Source organism: Phragmites australis, chromosome 6 (genome assembly GCF_958298935.1).
Source record: "Phragmites australis chromosome 6, lpPhrAust1.1, whole genome shotgun sequence".
In the NCBI taxonomy this organism is placed as follows: domain Eukaryota; kingdom Viridiplantae; phylum Streptophyta; class Magnoliopsida; order Poales; family Poaceae; genus Phragmites; species Phragmites australis.
Genome location: NC_084926.1, coordinates 7195816 through 7213471, shown reverse-complemented (window position 1 = coordinate 7213471; position 17656 = coordinate 7195816). Strand labels below are relative to the sequence as shown.

Genomic DNA, 17656 nt, shown 5'->3' with positions numbered 1-17656 from the left:
CAGATGAACACGTAGTACTCCCTCCTATTTTTGAAATACTAGTCATATTTTTTCTCAATTTTTGAAGTTAGATTTTAATTAAAAAAATTCATAGTATATTATTTATAGCTACAAAACATATATAATATATTTTTTTAAATTATGAATTTAATTATATATTTTTATTATTAATAATTTTATAATTTAATTAAATCTTAGTTAAAGTACATAAAATTTATTTAACTAAAAAATATCGATTATTTTTAAACGGATCAAATAATTTGTTTTCGTTTATTCGTTGCATGCTGTCAAACGGTACGAATATGTTGCGGGACTCAATGTTTTAGTATTTCTTTCGCTGCAAGGGCAGAGGCGATCGATAATTCTGTACACGTGAGGAGACCGAAACATGCACACCATCGCAGATTGGCAAGAACTTTACAATCACGCATGTTCCAAGTTCCACGACGAAGCCGGCGCGTGAATTCTTCCCCCAACTTCACCGCCTTGCCGGCGTGCAGCACATGCACGCAGATGCACATGAGGCGAAGCTTAGCACGACCTGACCACCGCCGGACGTGACGCGTACGCTGCGAGTGCGGCGTGCCAGCGCCGGACGTGACGCGTACGCCGAACCTGCCGCACGGCCCGCGCAACGAGTCAACAACCGAACTTTTTATGATTATTTCGATAATATTTTGAATTTTGAGAGTAATGAAACGTAATATTTTTTATATTTAAATACGACATTAGCTAGTTTTGCAAAAAAAATCAAACAAATGTCTATTTCCACAATTTTTTGATTCGAAATAAAAAATAAAAAATTTCCCGTTCGGATGGAAGTGTTTCTGGGCCTTTACATTTGGGCCGAGTGCTCTGTCTCTGGGTCGGACTCGGACAGATGTCTCTTTCTACCACACCTTGGGCCGGGCAGAGAATTCGAGGATTCATCACGGGCCCACCGATGTCGCGAGGCTGCGGGCCTGTGGAGAAGAACAGCTCTTGGAGGCCGCCCGACCGTCAGCCGACGCAACGGGACAACGGAACACACGCGCGCGCACCAAAACCTAAGGCGGCGGCGGCGAGAACCACGGTCCGGCGGCGCGGAGGAAGGCGAGCACCCCTAGCCTGTGCCCGCACCGCGCTCTCCGATGGCGGCGCCTCCGGTCACAGCTTCCGCGCCCTCCCGGTGCCTTTCCGGTGCCAAGCCGCGCGCCGCCGCTCAGCGGAGTCTCAGCTCGCTCACCGTCTCGGCGCCTTTGGTTGCCCCCCGGCAAGGCGGGAGCCGCTGTCTCGGTTTCCGTGCCAAGGTGAGCGTGAGATGAGACTTATCGCTTCTGCAGCTAACTCTGCGGCTCAGTATCGAGTCTATCGACTAGGAGGGGTTGTTGGGCTGGAGTGGGTTCCTTTGGCGTGTTTTGTGCTCCCAGTAAAACCCTGCTATCGTCTCACCCCATGCTAATGCTGGGCTAAATCTACAACAACTTCATCTGCCGATGGTTGTTTGTTTTACCCCTGTGATGCTGAGTTACTTTTATGTTCTTCCACGCAGTTTGCCAGTGGCGTGCAGAGTGCCAGCGTGTTAGACGATGGAGGTGAGTTGTCTTTCGTGCACCGGTTCAAATAGCTAGTTTTGTGTTCCTTGCGGGGAGTGTGCTCTCTCGATTATGTCTTACGAATTCAGCAATCATGTAGCGGCACAATTTTGAGGGCTCGGTAATTTGACTGATTTCTGATTCACCGCTTTCGAATTCTTCATGCAGCGCAAAGGCCGTGGAAGCTGAGTGATGCTCGTCTTGTTCTAGAGGATGGCTCAGTGTGGAGGGCCAAGTCCTTTGGTGCTTCAGGAACTCAAGTTGGCGAAGTGGTTTTCAATACATCCTTGACAGGGTAGATCATCTAGGCTGACCTTTATTTATGTCTGAGTAGTGGCATGTTTTGCCTACCTTGGTTGAGTATTGTTTGTTTGCTCAGAGTCAAGTTGTGCTGTTAAATCAGGCGATTCAGGCGAGGATATAAGTATGTTGAGGCAACAATTACTCCTACCACGTAACCTAACCTCTCTCTTGGCTGTGTCATGGTACCCACATAGCGGTGCAACTTAGTCATACAGTCATAGGAAACAAATGAACAGAAACCTTAAAAAGTATGTTCCAGCTTCCAGTCAATCCGTTGTGTTTGAAAATTTCAATGGTACAAGATTAAGGATTTACATCAAAGTTTGGTTCAACAGAACCATTAGGGATGAATTGCCGAATCCTGGTAGTCCTTACCCCCTCCCCCCCCCCCAAAAAAAAAAGGAAAAAGAAAAAAGAAAAACGAAGTGCATGCCTTTTTTGAGGCCAAAAGATTCGGGGAGTGGTAATATTGATCATATTTGATGGCGTCACTGAGGCCCGAAGACACTGAAGAGGGTAAAAGTCATTCAGAAATTACATGGCAGGTGAGGTTTGGTTTGATGGTTGACACAGAGATTCTACTAATTTTGGCATTTGGAGTGCTACCCTTCCTCAGTTATCTGTTTTGGACTATTGAACATGAGTTCTTCTATTTCACTGCACTATTTTGCCACAGTATTACTCTAGCATGATTGGTTATGTGCTTTAATTTCATGTGCTGGTGCTGCTGATGCTGCTGCTGTGGTTGTTTTAGTGATGTAAACGCAATTTTACGTTGGACTGCAAATTGGTACTTATGTATCATTTGTTCTGTTGCAGCTATCAGGAGATTTTGACTGACCCAAGCTATGCCGGTCAATTTGTCCTGATGACCAACCCTCATATTGGAAACACTGGTGTTAATCCTGGTTTGTTACTTTCCTTCCTGAAAGATATAACATACCTTTTTAATTATTAAGCATGAAATAAAGTATAATGCTATTGCAGATGATGAAGAATCGAACCAATGTTTCCTTGGTGGCCTGATCATAAGAAATCTAAGCATATGGTAAAATTATATTTGGTGTTACGTGTTAGTTGACATTTTGAGTGAACTTCCCCTTTGTTTTTTGTTGAATTGATATTTTCTTTCGTAGTACTTCCAACTGGCGATGCACAGAAACACTTGAAGAGTATCTGATTAAGAGGAACATTATGGGCATATGTAAGTGATAGAAACTAGGGTTAATTAGATATCTGCCATTGTAAATATGCCCTTTTCGAAATATGCCATTACAATTCACGAAATTGTACTGGTGCCATTACTATTTCGTGGATATTGGAAGCAAACCATTTTGTACGCCTGGAGCCTGTATGAATGCCATCCGCATGTACTGTATTTCGGTATGGACCAAATAGCCCCTGTGAACGGCACGCTCATATCCGGATGCGGTCCGACTGGACTACGCCGTCCTCATTTTCTCGAACCCGAAGAACCCTAGCCACAATCCCCTTCCTCTCGGCGACGGCGGAGGCGACTAGAGTGAGAGCAAGTTAGGGCACCATGTCCCAAGGTCTGACGCTAGGAGGGAGGTTGAGCGTGAACAACAGCGACGTGAATCAACTCTCCCTGGTTGAATGCCTGGGTTGTCGGATTCCTGTGGGTTGTCACATGATTGTCAACAGGTTCAAAATGTTCACAGGACATCACAAGTTCGCAGGACACACTCAGGTTTACAACCACACATAACACAAGTTCACAGCTTCATGACATCACAAGTTCACACATGCCAATACAGAATGGTGGCCATCACATGCCAAGCCATTGTGACAGGCTACTCACTACTCCAGCAGGCGGTACACTTGAGCTTGCTTGAGCCTTTGTTTTATTAGGGGTCTTTTTTCTTCTTCGTATTCTTTTTCTTCTTGGGCGTCCTCTTGTTCTTCTTGCTTGTGAGTGCTCTTTCTTCTCGTCTCTTCCTGCAAATAGGTTGCTCATTCATCAAAGCAAAGAAACAAAGTTGATTAGTTAAATAGTGGACAACATGCAAGTACCTCTTCCTTGGTGTCGACTGAGTAGGAGCATCTTCCTCATCAGGTGCTTTTGCCCTCTTGCAAGTCTTCTCAAAGTGACCAAATCCTCCATATCTCTTGCATTTCAACTTTTTTTTTTGTTGGCTCTAGGTTCAAGAACTCCTCTAATTCTCTGCACTCTAGATCTGCTTGTAACCCTTCTAAGCTTAGGTGGAAATACCTTGAAGCCAAGATCCACAACAGGCCACATAGACCTATCTGTCATTGGTGCAATTCTTCCAGCATATGCAGCCCTAAACTTATGGACGTAGTAGTATTCATGTACATAGTTAGAGATCTTAATACCTCTGTTGGCACAGATCCAAGTTGAGGCATGATTGCATGGTTTCCCTGTAATCTGCCACTATCTGCATGAGCATCTATGGTTTTGGAGATCCACTGTGTGCCTTCTGGTTATGTTGTTAGCTTCAACTAGGGTGATTTCAGCAAAGTCATTATCACTCCTAGCAACCTTCACAACTCTGAGGTTGTTGCTTGCTTTATTCAGTTCCTTCTCCGCACTTGGCAGTATGCCATCTTGCATCTGTCTTCTGTCTTCCTATTTCCCTTCTAGCACACATTTTCTCCATGATCAGTTCTGTAATACTATCACCCAGCTCATGAAGTAGGCCCTTGTATCGCTTTATCTGGTTGTTGAAACTCTCAGAAACATTATTTGTAAGGTAATCACACTTGCTTAATTCAGTAAATTCACACCTATACCAAATCCTTGAGTGATAAATCTCCAGATATTGGATGGCATCTGAAGCATGGTCATAAATCTGCTGCAAATGCCACCTAAATTTTTCTTCTATATAACTTCTTGCAGCTGAATATAAGTGTTGAGTGAATATGGGCCCTTGATACCTTTTCATGAAATACTAGTAAAGATGTCTCACGTACTCTCTAGGCTCTGCTTGAGGGAAAATAACACTAACAGCCTTCTCCAATCCCTTACAAGCATCTTCCTCATCAGGTGCTTCAGCAGGCTCAGACGTATGTGCATTGGCAGCAGGTGCAGGTGGCTCAGCTGGTTGTGCATTGGCAGCAGGTGCATCTAGCTCAACTAGTGGTGCATTGCTCGCAGGTGCAGTTGTTGCCTGACCATAGATATGCTCATCATTGACACCGACATACTCCTCTGGATTGTCAAATATATCAAGCTCTGAATCATCTGCTTCATGGGCTAGAGGGCATGCTTGAGTAGAGTCAACTTCTAGTGGCACAATCTCAATCGGTTCTAGGCAAGCAAGACCGAATTCCTCACTCCTATTCTTGTCTACAACACCTACAAGAAGCTAGACATACATCTCTGCACTGTACATTTCAAACACATCTACTAGTTGTGTGTCATCAACTAGTTTAATATCCTCACCTATCCTTTTGTCAAAGAACCAAACCGTAGCTGTCTGGCTCGAGTCCCATTCCACAGCAGTGCATAAGCTCTTCATAAGCAAGTCTATGGAGAAACTTTGAAACTCCACAACCCATTTCAAAGTCTTCCCCTTAGTATAGGATTTCCTACCTTCAGAGCCTATGTAGAAAAAACCTTGGACCTGAAGCTCTATCGTGAATAAGTGCCTAACGGGCAATGGAATACATGAAGTCACTCCTAACGAAATCCTAAACACCATATGGTAAAGCAGACTAGAATAACCTAATTCTTACACCTATGGCAATCCAATGCACCGAACTCAGATGGATCTAAGAGGGAGGGTTACTCACGATTTTGGTGATCCCGCTGTAGATGCACTGGATCCACCTTGATCCATCATGCCCACCAGTGAAGATAGGATCGAGGATGAGCGCCTCCACGGATCTTAGATCACCTCCATCGCCAGTCGCCTTCGCCGCTGCCAAGAGAAAGGGGATTGGGGCTAGGGTTCATCAGGTTCGGGAGAATGAGTTCGGCGTGGTTCAGTCGGACTGCATCCGGATATGCTCGTGCCATTCACGGGGGCTATTTGGTCCATACTGAAATACAGTACTCGGGGATGGCATTCATACGGGCTTCAGGCGTACAAAATGGTTTGCTTCCAATATCCACGAAATAGTAATGGCACAAGTACAATTTCGCGAATTGTAATGGCATATTTCGAAAAGGGCAAATTTATAATGGCATATATCTAATTAACCCTAGAAACTAACACCGTGGACTTACTTTTTTTGCAGACGACGTGGATACACGTGCCATAACACGTAGATTAAGAGAAGAGGGTAGTCTTATTGGTGTCTTGAGTACTGATCAATCTCGGACAGATGATGACTTGTTGGAAATGGCCCGAAAGTGGAAAATTGTTGGTATGTTAAGATTTCTTCAGGCAGTCTAGTCCTTGAAGTAGTGACATTCCTTTTGAAACCTTCATATTTGATTCTCTATATCATTCTAAAAAAATTAGACTTCACGTAAGCACACTTCATTGTCAATCTCCAGTGATAAACCTAAATGACTGCACAGTGACCAGCTTGGATATAACAAAATTCTCTTTCCCAACCTTTTCTAGTAAGAACTAGCTTTATATCTATTGATGCTTTTGATTAAGATGCATGTTAATAGGATTATATAGCTGTCTATCTGATGTCATCGGTGTTGACCTTTTAAAGAGCTGAGTTCCACTGGATATTGTTATTCACCACTTCAAATATTCCAGTACATGTCTCAGAAAAAGAGTTGAAAATAAAACAAGGGAGAGCTGCTAAAAATATCCACGTTTAACTTGGTTAGATCTGTTGGAGCACTTAGATTTGCTACTGTTTCAATGGAGTGATTTTGTTCTTTTTTCATCTAGACATTATTTGTCATATATGATGTATGGGTTCGAATGATACATGAGAATGGTAGTTCTTTGATACTGCTATCATTACCTCTTTTACCAGGCTCCAGTAGATTGTTAATTGTTATACTGTTGCAAATGACCTTTCAATGTTGTTTAAGCTGTTGGTGACTTGGTTGTAATGGAAAGAGCTTTCATGTTGACATTATGCAGGAGTTGATTTGATTAGTGGTGTCACATGCGATGCTCCATATGAATGGTTAGACAAGACCAATTCGGAATGGGAGTTCAAGAAGGATGAGTCAAGTGAAAGTTTTCATGTCAGTATCGGCCTTCTCTTTTTACAACTCACCCAAAATAGATCTCCTACCTGACAGTGGCTTCCTTTTCTTCTATAGGTGGTTGCTTATGATTTTGGAATCAAGCATAATATTTTGAGACGCTTGACATCATATGGATGCAAAATAACTGTTGTTCCAGCAAATTGGCCTGCTTCAGAGGTACTTAATTTGAAGCCTGATGGTGTTCTTTTTAGCAATGGTCCTGGAGATCCAGCTGCAGTTTCCTATGCTGTGAAGACAGTACAAGAAATAATAGGGAAGGTTCCTGTGTTTGGCATCTGTATGGGCCACCAATTGATTGGGCAGGCTCTTGGTGGGAAGACATTTAAAATGAAATTTGGTCATCATGGGGGCAATCATCCTGTTTGTGATCTCCAAAGTGGACGTGTAGACATAAGTGCACAGGTTTGTTCCTACTTGCTATTTTTTATGTTTTCATATGGGCCATGTCTGTTCAAAATCAGATCTTTTATTTGAGCGATAAAATCCTGATCCCCTCTGAATTTTAGTACTAGGATAACACAGGTGGTAACTGTAGTACTATAAAGGACTTTTGAATTCATTCAACCAAAAAATCACTGCCTTTTGTTATGGGATTTAATGATTAGTTTTGTTTAAATAATTAATTTATGTTAATCCCCCTTGCAATGACCACTGTCAATTATTGTATGACCTGTATATTTGTTGAGGGATGCTGCGTTTCTTCCACCTTTTCCTTTGGTAAATTTTGAGTTTTTCAGCCTCTTGGCACTGAATTGTCAATTTGTTTTTGTTAAGCAATCTAGCTATATCCAATTTCCCAGTCCAACCTGATAGGTTGAAAACTAAATACAACAAATCAGTTGAGATAAAAGTTCGGTATTGACAGAAATGAATGTGCTTCCCCAGCAAGAAAGATTCTGTATGTTTTGTCTTGTAGTATGATAGTGTCAGTATCATTACTTTGCTCTAATCCTTAGTTTTGGGAATCTGGAATCACTATTATTTGTTTCTGTTACTTGTGCTGCTTTCTGGCAGTCTGTGTGCTCTGCATTGTTCTAAGGTGTGATTTGTTTCCCTGCAGAACCATAACTACGCAGTTGACCCACAATCACTTCCAGAAGGGGTGAAAGTAACACACATCAATCTCAATGATAATAGCTGTGCCGGCCTTCAGTACCCCAAGATGAACCTTATGTCTCTCCAGTACCATCCTGAGTCCTCCCCAGGGCCGCATGACTCTGACACAGGTACATTTCTGAGTAATATTCTTCTATAATCTTTTAAAAATACAACTTGTTGTAGAATGCAATATATCTTAGGGTCTGTTTGTTTGTGCTTCTGCTTCTATCTTTTCTACTGTCAGAAGCAAGAAGCCTAAACATGTGGTTTCTGAAGAAGCCAGAAGACAACTTCTGAAGAAATGAATTAATAGCTGAAAAACTAGTTGATAGTAGTTTTTCTAAAAGTGGTGTACTGATAAGTTAAAAATTTGTTGTAAAAGCCAACAGCTAAAATCCAAAAACAACTTTTTAGAAAAGCCAAAAGTAGAAGCCGAAACAAACAGGCCCTTAGTGTGATTGAGCTGATGTTATGATTCATTTTTTGTGCTTTATAGCTTTCGGTGAATTTATAGAGCTCATGAAGAACAAGTTGTGAGGAGGGAGGAGTACATGAAAAGGTTAATAATTATATGGCTATCCTTTGCGCCAAGCACAAAGGATTGTTGTATTTGTATATTTTTTGTCTTCCAGGTGTTTTAATGCTTGAATTTTTGGGTCAATGGACTTGAGAATAAGATGCTTTGCACTTTATACCATTCAATCACCTAGTTGAAACTCTTGTTATGGCGACAAGGTGCTCCATGGTATCAATCGTACAGTGTACGAGACACAAATAATGCCTTACGAATTTCTTTTTTTTTTTGGTGGGGGGGGGGGGGGGAGTTAAGCTGGTCATGACAGAGCACAGTAGGGATAAAGAATGGCTAGGAAGCAATAATGTCTGGTCAAGGGAATATTTTTGTTGTTCCAGGCTAATCTGACCTTCCGCAGATATGCACAACGTTGTTGTCAACTTTTAATTTCTGATGGAAAAGCATCCAGCTTTTGGCGGAGTGAAGATCTTTCGATGTGCATCCGATCATGATAGAAACTCTCGTTTATCCGGCACTTGTAGATGCTCTCCCTGACCCAATTGACGGTGCTCAGAGGAGGAGAAAAAGGGTTAGGAATTTGCGGTTTGTGTTTTGGTCCCAGATTCATTCGATCTGGGTTGGGACGTTGCACTAAAAGTTAAGCTGTTGCGTCTTCCACTATCGTCTGTTTTCGGCAATTTGCGTCTTCCACAAGACCTGGGAATTTGCTGCTTGCCTCATTCTGCAAGATGCCCGGTCAGAGGCTGTAAGCTTGTGCCCTCACCCTCAGAGAGAGAGGGCATTATTCGTTATCTTCCCATCCTTCCTATCGTATTGAATCAACGAATAATCAATCACACTCTTAGCTCTCTACTAAATTGTGTGAAAGATGAACTGTCGTCGAGTGGAATTTTTGGCCTGGGAATTTAATGATTTGCCATCCTTGTAGTTGACACTTTAGAACTTTAGATCACCACAAATTCTAAAGTGCCAACTCTAAGGCAAGCCTTCTTGAATTCTACTCCGCTTGACGTGTGGTGAAGTTGGTATTCAGCACGAACTCATCTATGCCTCACATTTGTGTTCGTAGGTAGTCATGAACAACCGAAAATTTTGGAGGTAAATCTCGAGCCAAGTTCGGGCTTAGGTTGCAACACAATCCTACAGGTTAAAATTATTTGAAGTACTTAGGCACTTCGCTAAGTGTACGTGCTCAATGAGAACATAAATATTAGATGCGATAATATTAAATATAAATTCAAGTATAGAGATGTGAATACATCATGAGAGCGCCGTCAAACGAATACGTCAAAGCAATGCCATAGTTTGTTTTTAAATTGGATCCAAAAAAGGAGAATAAGATTATCCACTAATTTTTCTCTTAGTTTCTTTATTTATTTTCATTATTAAAACATGTCACATATCCATAACTGGTAACGAGATGAAAATGCTGAAGAGTGAGCGAGCGAGGGTGCATGATAAAAATAGATAAATTATTAAATTTTATGATTTTTTATTAGATGAGAGGAAAATAGAAAAATAGGTGACGCATAAACTAACTCATAATTTATATAGTAGAGATCTGTTATACATATCATTTTCTTTAGTACAAACTTATTACAAATTAAAGCGTATATATATACTCTTATAAAATGCACGAGTAGTGACAAATTCGATCGATCTCCACCGTTCATCCGAGTTAATCGAATGATTATCATGCAAAGTTGGACTTTATTTCTCGTTCCAAAATTATATTTTATTTTCTATTATTTATCTTCTATACCTAACGTCAAATATTTATCTTTTATACATTAAAAATACATTTATTCTCTTATTATTTGCCTTATATATCTAGACGTTCAATATTTGTCTTTTATAAATTTATCACTAGGTTTCTTAATATGGTACGTCATTTCCCGCACTTCGCCTACAACATCAACTTTCTAGAGAGGGTGTGTCGTCGCTCGCATCTCTCCTCCACCACCATCTATCATACGGGTCACTTTTATCGTGCTATTTTTACACCAAAATACTATATAAAAATTATTTTTATCTCATCATAAGTCGATTAACATCTTGATCCTCCTTATACTGTTATTACGGACGGTTAGCTCTAGAGGATACGATCCTCTCCACCATCTTATCTACTTATTCACTATTCTTTTATCTCTTAAAATTATATGATCGTATTGTGAATTTTTCTTTTCTACTATGCTATTTTTTTACTTCTTTAGATTATTGTATTCTAAATTAATTATATATGTGTGAAACGCACACTTGAGCTGACCAGTATAAAATTGTATCGGGCTTTGGGCTTAGCCACGTCGAGCCCGGCCCCAAGCTGGTCACGCCGTATCCTCGAAGCATCGGCATCGCGCTCCGCTCACACCGTCGTCCTTCGGCCGCGCCCGCGCCGTCGAACCCGCTCTCCAGAGTCCAGGCACCGACCGAAGCACGACAGCCACCTCCGAGAGGAATATCTGCTCCCGCTGGTGGTCGTAGTCGTCGTCCTTCCACACCACCAGCCTCCGCGGGACAGGTATTGGGTTAGCGTGGAGTGGGGATCCATCCGGGCATGCGAATTGTGGTCGATTTCATCTGTCGGTTAGGAACCCTAATTTACCTGGATGGATTTCTAAGAGTGACTTTCGTTTTGGGAGGTCTTTTGGCTGCTGTGATTAGTCGAGTTCAAACCTTTCTTTCTCTCCATCAGTTAGTAGTGGAATTGCTTGCTGCATGGTGGAGCACGAGTTTAATTTACCATGCATGGTTCTGGTTCGGTGCGATTAGGCTCTTTCTTCAGCGTAAGCTAGATCGATGCCAGTTGACACCATGGGAGCCAAGGGGCGGGTGCTGTTTATTTTTTGTTCCAATTTTTTTGGGGGATCAACTGAATACCCAACCGTTCTTTCACCGTGCAATAAAGATTCCTGGTAAATTAATTAATTAATGTTATTGATTTGGCTTAATCATTGTTATTGACTGAATAGCCAGCCGTTCTCCCTGCATTATAGAATTTGCATTACAAGTACTATGCACGTGCAAGAAAGTAAGGTACAAAGTTGGAGAAGGAAAACAGTTGAAGGAATAGGAAAAAAAGAGCTGGGGAAGTAGAAGGGTAGAATATCAGAGCTCGGGAAAACAATAGATTTAGCAATTACGCAGCACAAACTCTGAAGCCAATCAATCTTTGTTTTAAGTCTCTCAGGGGCTCTGAGTTCCCATAGCTCTATTGTCTCATTAATCTTCCTCTCAAATCTGATGAAGCAGGTTACAATATTATCTCAAAGACTACATTAGGATGGAGCAAAATGATTCCATGGCTGACTCGCCAAGGAGGCGACATAACCTTCTGCGCGACAAGGTCCAGCTGGTGAAAAGGAAGGACACAAACCGCTATGAAATCGTCCGCTTTTCTGATCCATTGTCTTTTGAGAAAGGCTTCTTTGTTGTGATCCGTGCCTGCCAGCTTCTGGTGCAGCACAATGAAGGGATAGTATTTGTTGGTGTTGCCGGCCCCTCTGGTGCTGGGAAGACTGTGTTTACTGAGAAGGTGGTCAATTTCATGCCCGATGTTGCTGTGATATCAATGGACAACTACAATGATGCAACTCGCATAGTTGATGGCAATTTTGATGGTAGCCCTAAGCTCCAAGCACTTTGCATACTGTCTTATCTTATAATTTGCTTAATTTGGATGCCACTTCCTTCACAACAACAGAATTTCTGGGGGGGAAAAAAGCAATAGGAGGTAGTTGATGCTACATATATCTGAGCCGAGTATCTTATACTTTTTTGCAACTGCATACCTCTACATTGATAATGGCATAATTGTTATCTTATATGCTTTATGATGTAATGAAAGTATCAGAGTTCTATTATTACAAGCTGCACTCACTAAGGTAATATTGTATTGCTAACCAGAGAAATTGATGTTTTCACCTTTTCACACTTGTTCAGATCCACGTCTAACTGACTATGATACACTGTTGGAAAATATTCATGGTCTGAAGGAAGGAAGGTCAGTTCAGGTTCCAATCTATGATTTCAAGTTGAGCTGCCGAACTGGATACAGGTAAATGAAACATAACTGCCAGTTTTCAGTACTAGAAACTTAGGTCCATATTTCATCATTCATTGTTTAATATTATCATTTCTTATGTGTAACAGAACAGTTGATGCCCCTAGCTCCCGGATTGTTATCATTGAAGGTATCTATGCACTGAGTGAGAAGTTACGGTCTGTGCTGGACTTGCGTGTTTCTGTCACTGGTGGTGTTCATTTTGACCTGGTGAAGAGGGTTTTAAGGGACATACAGCGAGCTGGCCAGGAGCCTGAAGAAATAATTCATCAGATCTCAGAAACGGTAGCTTGACTTTCCCAACTTGACTATACATATGCATTAGTGATATTGTGGTTCATGTTAACAGGTAATTGCCTCTCACAGCCATCGGTGTGGTTTAATGGAAGATGCTTTTTTTTCAGGTTTATCCAATGTACAAGGCTTTCATTGAGCCGGATTTGGAGACTGCACATATAAAAATCATCAACAAGTTCAACCCATTCTCAGGGTTCCAAAATCCTATGTACATTCTAAAGGTAGGCATTAGTAATCTTCTTTTCTTTTGTCATCCATGCCTGGCAATCTTGGTTTTCTTCTGAATGGCAAGAAGGCTTAACTGTTGAATTATCAACCAATGACATAGCTTCAATAAATTGTTCTTTTATGGTTAATCAAGATAACATGGCTCTTGGACGTCTACACTTGCAGTCACCAAGGTCTCTAACACCTGATAAAATCAAGGCTGTGCTTGGTGATGATCATACAGAAAGCAATGAAGAAACTTATGATATATATCTACTTCCACCTGGTGAAGATCCAGAAGCATGCCAATCTTATTTGAGAATGCGGAATAGGGAAGGGAAATATAATCTCATGTTTGAGGTATTTCAGTTTATGATTTTTTTCTTTTGCTGAATTCCAGTTTATGTTTAAGGGAGATTCCCCAATTTGCCACTGAATAACTTGCAATGTTCCTTATATGCCATCATTATGTCAATGACATGTGGGACCCTGCAATGTTCCTTATATGCCATCATTGTGTCAATGACATGTGGGTCCAGGTCCCACATGTCATCCTCTTAACGGATGGCATATTATGGCTTAGGCAGTTATTCGGTGGCATATCGTGGATATATCCTTTTTTTTTAATGGCTACATATTACATTTGAAGGATATTGTTGGTTGTTCATGTTCTTATGCTAGTATTGTAAGGTTCTTTGGCTTAAATCCACCTCCTTACCCGCAGTGTAATCCATCTTTTTAGCTGCAGTGTAATTTATTCCATACACATAGTTCCCAGGAATCTTTACTTTGCTAAAACATGAAACACCACTTCAGTTCAATTTTCATTGCAGTCAGACTCGTAACTGTACTTCTCTTTTTTTATTCACTAGGACTGCTTAACTTAACACATTTTCTCGGTCTTCTCTGCGGATTATGGTGTTCTCGACCCCTGCAGTTAGCTTATATATACCCTCTTCCTAGTGTCCTGTAACTATGTGCAATAAGCAAATCCTTGCTGTTGGCCTTGGTTTCACTAAGTCGCTTATGTTATTTGTATTTTTAAGGAATGGGTGACCGACAATCCTTTTATCATATCCCCAAGGATTACTTTTGAAGTCAGTGTACGTCTTCTTGGTGGTTTGATGGCATTGGGTTATACTATAGCAGCTATACTGAAGAGAAGAAGTCGTGTTTTTTCCAATGGCAAGGCAACTGTTAAAATTGACTGGCTTGAGCAGCTTAACCGGCAGTATATACAAGTGAGCATACTCTTTATTGTTTGGTTGCTGTAGTTTCTCTCATTGTCATTGTGCTCATCTCGAATTCTTGAGGACTACTCATTTCATTACTCTTTGTACCTCAGCAACTATTTCAGATGTGCAAATGTTATAACCGCGCTTCTTTTTTTAGGTGCAAGGAAGAGATCGGCTTTATGTCAAATTTGTTGCGGAGCAGTTAGGCTTGGATGGTTCTTATATACCACGCACATATATTGAACAAATTCAGCTGGAGAAATTGATGAATGATGTTATGGTATGCATTTTGTTAACTGTGCACTCATACAGTATATTCACATTACTTGTAGTTGTATTGCTTAGTTTATTGGTGGTTTCTGACTGATGTGCAGGCATTACCAGAAGATTTGAAGACAAAGCTCAGCATTGATGATGAACTGGTCTCAAGTCCAAAGGAAGCCTTGTCCCGTGTCTCTGCTGATAGGAGAAACAAACTTATGAAGAGGTTTCTTAATACCATCTTTGTTCTCAGTCGGAACTTGAAACATTGGAACCTTAATAAATCTAGCTGACTTTTTCTTGTGGATGTTGTCCAGTGGTCTATCTCATTCGTATTCAACGCATGGAGACAAAAATATTGTGAAATTGAGTAAATTGACAGAAACCAACAGAAGGTTTGGTGGAGGGCGAGCCCCTGAAGCTCCTGCCATCAACGAGGTGACTTTTGTAAAAAGTTATAACTAGAATAATTTGAAACTTACATTTGACATATGTGAACACTGACTTGCAAATGTTCTCGTTTGCCACTTGTCTTCTATAGGGTGCAATAACCCAGCTCTCAGAACAGATATCAACGTTGAATGAAAGGATGGACGAGTTTACCTCTCGTGTTGAGGAACTCAATTCAAAATTTACAGTGAAGAAACATTCACCCAGTCAGCAGAATTTAGCTCTTCCAAATGATGCTTGTAATGGTTCTGCGCCTACAAATCTCTTTGTTTCTCAGTTAGGCAACGGTACTCTGATACCTCACTCGTCATCGTCAAACCAACTTTCAAAAGAGTCACCAATAATGGAAGAGGTATATCCCTCCCTCTCTCAGTTTGTTGAAACTATGTAAAGATTTAGGCAGTGACTTTGATCATGTCTGCGGTTGCATCTTTGAAACTTTTCCAGTTCAAATCTTGCCTAGAACTTTGGCACGGTCATGCGCATAAAGGCCAATAGTACAAATTTTCTTATCAGAGAAAAGCCTGAAGTATTAGGATTGACTGCTCTGAAGCAATGATACTATCTGGTCATTTAACTCGAGACTATAACAACAGTAGAAACTTAGTGAATTAAACTAAAGCATTCTCTTCATCCACTAGATTGATCTAAGATGAGTTGCATTACTATTTTGTAGCTACACTATTTCACAGCTTGGTGGAATCCAGATGTAGAATTACTGTTAACATTGTAAATATCAGTTTATTTAATAACTTCCGAATTCAAACCCATAATTTCGGATTGAAGTGAGAATAGGTGCCTCAAGTGACGGACCTTTTACAATTCGATAATAGCAAAGAATCACGGTTGCTGTAGGTACCCTAAAATCAAATAGACAAGAGGGGTCACAAATTCGATCTAATTTGAGTTTATCTACACCAAAACAAATAAAAAGAGAAGTAGCTACCTAGTATTGGTAGTGGCATGATATAGTTAGCAATGACCAAAAACAATGAAGTTGTAACACTAGATCTATGGATGTTGGATCAAATTTGGAATTGTAAAATGCACGTACTGTGAGAATAATTGCTAATTGCATGATATCATACTGTAGTATGATGTACTATTCATGCACAAGCTGACAAAGTCCAATAAACTGAATAGCTTGAGTGTTGACAACTAGATAACTAATTGAAACTTGTATGCACCTTTTGCAACAGTCAGCTTAATTACAAGTAAATGATTCTGATTCTGGTATAAAATGTTCCAATTGACGAAGCTTCTGCATGACAGGACTAACTATCTGAGTGGCATATGATTTTTAACTTCTTAGATATGTATCGTAAAATGTCTAGGCTGAATGAATATGCACTCTTAATTTGTTAAATTTTGTTGGTATATGCAAATTCTTTGGTTATTCGACATTTTGCATCATTTTATTTGGTATTTATGGTAAATCTCACCATAAAGTACACCGAGTGCCGGATGTGCCTGCTACTCCTTTGCTCATATTGTAACACATTCTTTTGTACAGATCTTAGCATGACGGTTTTTGTTTGTTGCTTTGTTTCCTAAGCAGATTATGATCGTATCAAGAGGTCAGCGCCAAGTTATACATCAGCTTGAGAATCTGACCATCCTGCTTCATGAGCATTTGGTCTTGACGCGGCAAGCAAATGCCGCCAGCAGGAACCGAGTGCTGGATGTCGACACGGTCATCTGTCCACTTATTTTCCTGACTGTTGGCAGCATTGGATATTTCATGTACAAGAGTCTCAGCCGGGACTGACCAAAGAGAATCAGCCGAAGCATGCTGCTCTGGGGCTCGCCATCGAGTTTGGCCAAGAACCCTAGGAAGAAGCCAACTGTCTCAACTGATCTGCAGTACCCTAGAGTCCAGACTCCATACTGATCTCTCTCCTGCAAGCTAAAGAACGACGATTCTCAAATCATTTACACCAGGACCGTATCTAACAGATTACAAAGTTTAGTCGGATAAACTCATCTATCAGCACAAGCAACAAAGTCTGCTTATTGAGGAAATTAGTCCCAAGCTCGAAAAAAGGTGTGCCAGAGGCATACATTTATCTGTAACGGATGCTGGAAGCCCCCAGTACCAATAAATTTTGGAGATGATAGTAATCCTCACATAATGTCGTCGAAATTATGAGAAAACATAGATGAATTTTACTAAAAAAATGTTTCTGTCTGCCTTATAGTGTCTGACCTTATAATTTTGGAGATGATAGTAATCCATCACGCATTCAGCTCCAAAAAGATAATTCATCACGCATTGCTTTTTCTTTTTAAAAAAAGGGGGAATCCATTACACGCTGCTGCACGCCAAAACTGTCCTCTCTCCCCACAAAAAAAAATGAAAAAGATAAATACTTAGTCGCAAAAAGGGGGTCCAAAGAGGAATGGTGCATGAAGAATTGGGCTAAGACAAAAAAAAGAGAGATTATTTTGAAAACTAGTCAATACAAT

The 17656-nt window shown here is 40.7% G+C and overlaps 2 protein-coding genes across 4 annotated transcripts; both read left to right on the top strand.

Annotated features, from left to right (window-relative positions):
• The first annotated feature begins 992 nt into the window (after positions 1–992).
• On the top strand, positions 993–8866 carry LOC133921415 (carbamoyl-phosphate synthase small chain, chloroplastic). Its single transcript, XM_062366272.1, has 11 exons — positions 993–1289; positions 1532–1574; positions 1743–1869; positions 2697–2785; positions 2865–2925; positions 3014–3081; positions 6102–6230; positions 6917–7023; positions 7102–7449; positions 8108–8273; positions 8642–8866. Exons 1-11 carry the CDS (start codon positions 1131–1133, stop codon positions 8680–8682), a joined length of 1338 nt encoding a protein of 445 aa, XP_062222256.1. The 5' UTR covers positions 993–1130; the 3' UTR covers positions 8683–8866.
• Positions 8867–10971: 2105 nt separating this feature from the next.
• LOC133921414 (inorganic pyrophosphatase TTM2-like) lies at positions 10972–17385 on the top strand. Of its 3 annotated transcripts, none has more exons than XM_062366268.1 (12): positions 10972–11198; positions 11930–12297; positions 12620–12734; positions 12830–13025; positions 13145–13258; positions 13431–13604; positions 14291–14485; positions 14637–14759; positions 14854–14966; positions 15058–15178; positions 15282–15542; positions 16749–17385. In XM_062366268.1, the coding sequence occupies exons 2-12, from the start codon at positions 11961–11963 to the stop codon at positions 16956–16958; spliced, it is 1959 nt and encodes a 652-aa protein (XP_062222252.1). In that variant the 5' UTR covers positions 10972–11198; positions 11930–11960; the 3' UTR covers positions 16959–17385. The 3 variants fall into 3 exon arrangements, with proteins under 3 accessions (XP_062222252.1, XP_062222251.1, XP_062222253.1); XM_062366267.1 differs by having other exon boundaries at positions 10972–11263; XM_062366269.1 differs by lacking the exon at positions 10972–11198 and adding an exon at positions 11204–11333.
• The last annotated feature ends 271 nt before the right edge of the window (positions 17386–17656 follow it).

Excerpts from the sequence above, each read along its gene's own strand:
- LOC133921415 (XM_062366272.1), top strand. The coding sequence starts at position 1,131 with ATGGCGGCGCCTCCGGTCACAGCTTCCGCGCCCTCCCGGTGCCTTTCC. Across the intron at positions 2,786-2,864 it reads AAACACTGGTGTTAATCCTG|ATGATGAAGAATCGAACCAA; the intron begins GTTTGTTACTTT and ends ATGCTATTGCAG. Across the intron at positions 3,082-6,101 it reads GAGGAACATTATGGGCATAT|ACGACGTGGATACACGTGCC; the intron begins GTAAGTGATAGA and ends CTTTTTTTGCAG.
- LOC133921414 (XM_062366267.1), top strand. The coding sequence starts at position 11,235 with ATGCGAATTGTGGTCGATTTCATCTGTCG. Across the intron at positions 13,605-14,290 it reads AATATAATCTCATGTTTGAG|GAATGGGTGACCGACAATCC; the intron begins GTATTTCAGTTT and ends TGTATTTTTAAG. Across the intron at positions 15,543-16,748 it reads AGTCACCAATAATGGAAGAG|ATTATGATCGTATCAAGAGG; the intron begins GTATATCCCTCC and ends TTTCCTAAGCAG.